The following is a 7701-nucleotide window of genomic DNA, read 5'->3' on the forward strand; positions in this document are numbered from 1 at the left end:
CCGAACCGCATTCAACAGTGATCATTGCAGTAATGCTGTCAGCACATTTCATGAGAATTACTTCTCTGGTGTTTCTGAAGGTAAGGCATCTGTAAAATGACTTGTTTTAGCATTATCTTTATTCTACATTTTAGTTGAAGGGAAACTTGACATACAGCCAAAATGGGCAATGAGCCAATTGAAGCTGAGATTGTTTCAGAAGCTGTAGCTATGAATTTCTAGTATATGATAAGAGTTGCTTTGGCATTAGTACAAATTTGTTCTCAGTATTTTTCAAAAGTTCAAATTTCATAAATGCACAAATCAACAATGTTTAAACAACTGAAGCTATAAGTGAAAGGCGTGTGTACTTTGACATTCATCTGCCTATCTCTGAAAATGCAAGATGCTGACAGTACAACTGCAGCATTAAAGTACAGGACAAGAGAAAATGTAAAGGGAAGACGGGGCAGGCAGTTATTGAAAATATTTGGGTAAAAGAGAATTACTCGTGTTGTAGCAGGTAATGAAGTAAGTGTCGCATTTTATACATGTTTAAAAGAAATGCACAACACTACAATTACATTTTAATGGTACTAAAATGTTTTTTCCAATTTGCATTTTAACTTAATTTGCTTTAATTTTTGTTTTCTTTGTGATTGGCAATATTTGAGAACAGAATGGTTCTTTGTAGGAATGTTCTTGTGCAGGAGTGACTTTTTAAAAAAAATTTAATCTATTTTTCTGATCAACCTGTTCAGGGTGTTATAAACCTCTGGAGCAGGTGGGACACGGACCGGTGTCTCCTGAGCCAGGGGTAGGGATACTACCACTATGCCACAAGAGGGCGGCTTTGTTCTCTATTTAACCTGCTTTTTTAATTCACCTGTTCAGTGATGTTATTACACACCCTTGGACCAAGTGGGACTTGAACCCAGGCCTCAGAGTCCAGGAGTAGGGACATTTCCCATGCACCACAAGAGGGCCATCAAAAGCGATTGCAACAGGACTTGAACCTGCAATCTTCTGGCATTCCAATTAACACCAAAGCCAAACGTTTTATTGATTTTAGGCCATGCAACCACCTGTAAACAAATTGCATTATCGTATGTGCAGCCTTAATCGAACACACCCACGCGGACTCGGCATGACGAGCTACTATTACATGTGCCAGTTGTGATATAAGGTTTATGCATATCTTTGAGCTTTTTTTGTTTGTTTAGCCTATTTTTCTAATCAACGTATTTAGAGATGTTGTTCCATAACAGATCGGGCTTGAACCCACATCTCTTAGTCCAGGGATAAGGATGCTACTACTGCACCGCAATAGTTGAGAGTGTCCATTTTAGAAAAATGATCTAAATCCAAGCAGCCGAGACCTGTTTGTTCTTGGTCCTATGCTCTGAAATTCCTGAAATTCTACGTTGCCTTTTTGAGATGCTCCTTAAAATCTGGTTCATTGACCAAGTTTTAAATCATCTGTTTTGATATCTACTTTTGGTGCAACATCCTGTCATATTGGTAAGTGCCATGAGCCATTTTGCTATATTACAGATGCTGTATAAGTTCAAGCTTTGTATTTTTATTGGCTTATTTTAATTCAGTGAGCATAACAGTTTGGAGACAACTGTAAAGATAAAATCAAAACATCAAGTGTGTCTATCGGCACCTTGAGATGAGTCCAGTCTGCAGAAACGTGTATTCAAATGTAACATATGAGTGTGAGGCTAAGTGGTGTAAACCTATGGTCTCCATAAAGGAAAGACTTTGAAGGCAGTTATTTATAATTCTTAAGGATTAGCTCTTAGAGTTTCTCTTCTCCCTTAACAAAGTAAGTGAGCTTAATTTGTCTTATTTCTTTGTCAAACAATAAATAATTGAACAATCAAATGATTTTGATGTACCAGCATTGCGTGTGTGCATACATAGGGACGTAGTTCTGTATCATTTTCAATCGGTAATTAATGGCAAATTCTTACCATCTTTGCATTATCAAAACCATTCACTTGAACTGTAAGATATCTTTCAAAAGGCAATAACCAAAATGTGTTTTGAAATTTCTCCATTATAGCCAACGTGAATTTGTGTCATCCCTTCATTTGCGCTGAGGGCCAAAGTACATCATTTGCTGATCCAGCTTCAAGTTGGACAAATTTAGAGGCTCCCTGTAGCTGGTATCCTTCAAGCAATGTCAGAACTCCTGTAAGTTGCCTAACTTGTAATTTGAAGGTCTTGTTTATTGAAGCATTAACCAACATTCTTATCAGTCATGAAACATGAAAATTGCACAGTTGTGGGGCAATTCATGTTATAAATTCATGTTGTATTCAGTTTAACTTCAGTTGAACAGACAAAGTATTATTTGTTTCAACTGACTTGCAATGATTTCCCACAAAGTAAAAACCTGAAGATAAAAATATAAAACAGTAGTCAAGCAAAATAATTGAGAGAGAAGATAACAGATTTGAGAACACACTTGCAAATAAAATCAAAGCAGATTGCGAGGGCTCCTTTAAAAATGAAAAGGAAGAAAGTGGCCAATGGTAACGTAGACCTCTTAGAGATTGAGACTGGGGAAATAGTAATGGGCAAACAGGAAGTGGCTGAGGAGTTGAATAAATACTTTGCATCAGTAGAAGACACTTCAGCTTTCCAAAATTACTAAATAATCAAGGGGCAAAAGAAGAGGGGCAATAACGATAGGAGCCAAAGCTAGAGAAAATAAAATGCTAGAGATGGGGCTAAAGACCAGTAGGTCCAGTGGACTTCGTGTTCTACTCAGATGGTGGACACACTTGTCGTAATCTTCTAAGAAGCCTCAGATTTCAGAAAAATGGTGAAAGATTGGATAGCTGCCAATGTAACGCCTTTTATTTAGCAAAGGAAAGGAGACCAAAAATAGGTGGCTGTATGCCAATTAGTCGGAGTCCTACAGCACGGAGACAGGCTTTTTGGCCCAAACTGGTCTGTGCCAACCAAAATGTTCATTCGCAGTAATCCCATTTCCCTGCAGTTGGCCCATATCCTTCTAAACCTTCCCTATTCATGTATTCATCCAAATGCCTTTTAAATGTTATTAATGTACGCACTTCAACCACTTCCACTGGCAGTTCATTCCATATGTCTACCACCCTCTGTTTTTTAAAAATAAAAATTGATTATTTGGGGGCTTATAGTACAACCCCAGTAATGTCACTACCCCTTTCTTATCTCTTAGTTCTGCCCAAACAACCTCACTGGATGATCTCAGTTATTTCATTCTGACTAGTGCTGTGATACTCCCACCGACGTCATGTACAACCCCAACATGATGTCCCAACTCCTAGACTCAAAGGTCTGAGTAATGAAGGAAAGCTTGTTTAAATGCCGCCTTAACCACCCAAGGAAATCACACCCGACAAATATGTTCGATAACAAGTGTCATTGATACAAAATAATTTCAGCTTAAGATGCAGGAACAGAAGCAAACCATTCAGCCTGTCAACTCTGTTCACCATTCAATGAGATCACTCCAAAAATCCTCAACTCCACCTACCTGCCTTTCCCCCATAACCCTTTAACAAGATAACAAATAGATAAGGGGAAAGTAGTGAATGTACTGTATTTGGATTTTCAGAAGGCATTTGATAAGGTGCAACATGTTAAGTGATTTAATAAGATAAGAGCTCATAGTGTTGCAAGTATTCAGTTAGCATAGAGGATTGGCTAACTAATAGAAAACAGCATTGGGATTAAAAGGTCATTTTCAGAATGGCAGCCAGTAGAGTGCCATAGGGATCAGTGCTAGGGCCACAGCTATATGCAATATATATTAATGACTTGGATGAAGAACATGAATGTGCCATTGCCTTGTTTGTAGATGATAGAAAAATAGGTGGGCAGTAAGTGGTGAAGATGACGGTCTGTAGAGGGATGTAAGCAGGTTAAGCATACAGGCAATTATTGGAAAATGGAATATAAAGTGGAGAAGTGTGAGGTTATGCACTTCAAAGAGAAGAATAGAGAAGCTGAATATCATTTAAATGGAGAAAGACTGCAGAGAACTACAGCACAAAGGGATTTAAGTCCTTGTAAATCAAAAAAAGCTGATGTCTAAATTCAGATAATGGTTAAGGAAAATTGAATGGTGAGTTTTAATTTTAAAGGGAATGGAGTACAAAAGATAAGCAAGCCTTGCTAAAACTATATAAGGATATTAGTCAGACCAAATCTGGAATACAGTAAACAGTTTTGGCCCTCTTTGCCTAAGGGAAGATCTACTGGATTTGGAGGCAGTCCAGGAAAAGTTGACCATTCTGGGAATGGAGGGACGACTTCTGAGAACGGGTTGAGTTGGCTGGGCCCACACTCATTGGATGTAGAAAGGTTGTTCTCCTGTTTTTCCCCTTGAGACTAGGACCAAAGAGAAAAGCCTCAGAATAAGGGGTCACCCTTTTAAGACAGATGAGGAGGAACTTCTCTCCAGGGATAATGAATTTCTAAAATTCATTATTGAAATGGGCTGTCAAGGCTCGGTCATTAAAAATCTGTTTGCACCTTGAACATACTTAATCAGTAAGAGAATCCCCCAGGGTTATGGAGGAAAAGGCAGGTAGGTGGAGTTGAGGATTTTTGGAGTGATCTCATTGAAAGGTGGAACAGAGTTGACTGGCTGAATGGTTTGCTTCTGCTCCTGCATCTTAAGCTGAAATTATTTTGTATCAGTGACACTTCACTAATCTACAATATTTTTGAAAAACTGTTAAAATATGAGTATTCTCCATAAACGTCCAGGTGCTGTGTTTAAGTATTGAGAATTTAATAGGTTTGAAAGTTAAGACACCCAGAAAAGATATTGTAAATATTTAATGATGGATGCTTTGTGATAAGCATATTTAAATTTTTAAATTAAACTAGAACCTGTTGTCTGAGTAATTTTCCCCGTCTCTCTCTCTTTTCAGTCCTACCTTTCAGGCACCAGAAGTCTGTCGCCTATGTCTGGATTGTTTGGATCTATTTGGACCCCACAGTGTGACCCTTACCAAAGCTACTTCACATCTGATAACCCAGTCTCGCACGCATTGGTGAATGAAAATCTGGAGTCAACTTATATCCAAGAGCAAACATCCAGTTTTGATCCCTTTGGCACTTACATGAACCTGCATATTTGGAATTCTTCCTGCAGTCGTGTTTGTAGCTCTCAGCTCTCTCGTGACTCAGGTTATTACGGGGATATTTGATTTAGATTTTTTAAAACTAAAGGTGTGCATAAAAATAGTTCAAATCCTTTAAGAGTATTTAGGTGCATTAAATCTCTTTTATTTTTTTAAGTTTTCTGATTTTATACGGAGGAAATTGCACTTAATAGGGGAAAAAACACAATTTCTAAAAACTTTTCCAAATAAAAGGACAAAAAAGCAAAACTTGTGGCAATTGCATTTTTTTCCTACATCACAGATGCTGTCAATTTATGATGCACACTTGTATTGCAGCGGTGTTTCGATTGTTAAAGCAGAATGAAGAAATTGTTATTCACCAAGTTGGTCACTCACTGTTTGCAGTTAATTTCATTTTGGTTTAGTCGTTTAGAAGAACATTACAGCACAGTACAGGCCCTTCGGCCCTCTGTTGTGCTGACCTGTCATACCGATCTGAAGCCCATCTAACCTACACTATTCCATGTACATCCATATGCTTATCCAATGACGACTTAAATGTACCTAAAGTTGGGGAATCTACTACCATTGCAGGCAAAGCGTTCCATTCCCTTACTACTCTCTGAGTAAAGAAACCACCTCTGACATTTGTCCTATATCTTCACCCCTCAATTTAAAGCTATGCCCCCTCGTGCTCGCCGTCACTATCCTAGGAAAAAAGCTCTCCCTATCGACCCTATCTAACCCTCTGATTATTTTATATGTTTCAATTAAGTTTATGTCCCCACAAAGAATGCAATTTGACCCATCGTGCCTATACTGGTTCTTTTGTAAGTCAGTCCACCTAGTCCTGTTCCCATGTCTACCCCTGTAGTCATAGAAATCATCAAATCCCTACAGTGCAGAAAGACCCATTCAGCCCATTGAGTCTGCACCAACCCTCCGAAGCGCGTCCCATAGAGATCCAGCACCCTGACCCTAACCCCAATGACCCCACATTTAATATGACTAACCCACCTAGAATGGACATCTCTGGGTGCTATGGGGCAATTTTAGCATGGCCAGTCTACCCTAACCTGCACATATTTGGACTGTGGGAGGAAACCCACAGAGAACACGCAAACACTGCAGCCAGTCACACCCAAGGCTGGAATTGAACCCAGGACCCTGGCATGTCCCTGGCACTGAGGCAGCAGTACTAGCCATCGTGCTGCCCCACCCTACAGGATCAGTTTTATCAAAGTCCATCCAATTTCCTTTTGAAATCATTTTCCTTGTTTTCCCCATACTTATGGGCACTGAGATGGTGTAATTAGCATATTGCTATGTAGGTAGTTGCATTGGCAGGACGTTCTTGTCCTTTGAATCCCAAAATGTCTAACTTTTTTTTTCTAAACCATGAAGTGTAACCATTGTGAACCTCTGGGCCAGGGTTGCTAATCATGGTGAAAATATTCCATGAGCTGTAGGTGGAAGTGAAGTTTTGGAAAGCTGGCAGTGTGGTAAATGTGGGTTCTAAAGGAGCATGAGAGAAGAAAGCACTCGGGCTTCTATTGAACCCATTGAAAATGTTCATTTCACATTAGTTAAGATTTCCTGTATAATTTCTCATCAAGTCACATAATAGTTTTCATTTTTTCAATTTAAAAAAGTCAGCTAGGACTAAGCTGTTACTTTTTAAAAATCGTAGAATTACACAGCATGGAAATAGACCTTTTGGTCCAATTCATCTGTGCTGACCAGATATCCCAAATTAATCTTGTCCCATTTGCCAGTGTTTGGCCCATAATCCTCTAAATGCTTCCTATTCATATACCCATCCAGATGGTTTTTAAATGTTATAATTGTACCGGCCTCCTCCTCCTCTGGCAGCTTGTCCCACACACCCTCTGTGTGGAAAAAGTTGTCCCTCAAGTCCCTTTTAAATCTTTCCACTCTCCTCTACAACCTTGACAGGAAAATGCCTTCTACGATGAACAGTGTACTTCTGAAGACTCGCTCCTTTCAGATCTTCACTTTGAGTCACTTTGGGAGAGGAGATAAATTGGCAACAGTTTTCTTTGTGTGGTATAGGTGGATGACATGGCTGTACCAGTTTACATTTTTATGTCCTGTTGCCAAGTATAGGTCAGACCACTGTTTTGTAGTGACCAAAATGGGTATTATGGATTGAAGGAAAAACTAAGAATGTAGTTCTGAGGAAGAGTTATATTGGACTTGAAACATTAACTTCGTTTCTTTTTCTGCTATCTAAGGCTCAATCTTGGCCTGTGTGTGTGCGTGTGTGTGTGCGCACGCGTGTGTGTGTGTGTGTGCACGCGCGCACGCGTTGTCTGCATGTACTGTAGCTCAGTGACAGAGGTTGGGAAGTTTTGATCATTGAACAGTTTCCCATTTGTTCAGTCCAACAGGAAGCTTCATGGATATTCTGGAGTGTTATAATGTATAATATAGAGAAAAACATAATCTTGCTTGACCCTATTTTCCTTTTGCATTGGGACTGTTTCAGATCCATTTGTGAAGATCTCTTATTGTATGCCACCATATAGTAGGTGGAAGATGGTGACATATTTCTGCAGGCAGCCAA

The 7701-nt window shown here is 39.3% G+C and overlaps 1 protein-coding gene across 1 annotated transcript in view; it reads left to right on the forward strand.

Annotated features, from left to right (window-relative positions):
* tmem131l (transmembrane 131 like) overlaps window positions 1-5363 on the forward strand; it is a 158504-nt gene extending 153141 nt beyond the window's left edge. Inside the window, exons 33-35 of the mRNA XM_059645409.1 lie at window positions 19-80; window positions 2051-2181; window positions 4920-5363. Of these exons, the coding sequence (XP_059501392.1) occupies window positions 19-80; window positions 2051-2181; window positions 4920-5198 (472 nt within the window). The 3' untranslated portion in view covers window positions 5199-5363. The remainder of the gene's footprint in view (window positions 1-18; window positions 81-2050; window positions 2182-4919) is intronic.
* The last annotated feature ends 2338 nt before the right edge of the window (window positions 5364-7701 follow it).

The sequence above is a fragment of the Stegostoma tigrinum genome, chromosome 1 (genome assembly GCF_030684315.1).
Source record: "Stegostoma tigrinum isolate sSteTig4 chromosome 1, sSteTig4.hap1, whole genome shotgun sequence".
In the NCBI taxonomy this organism is placed as follows: Eukaryota; Metazoa; Chordata; class Chondrichthyes; order Orectolobiformes; family Stegostomatidae; genus Stegostoma; species Stegostoma tigrinum.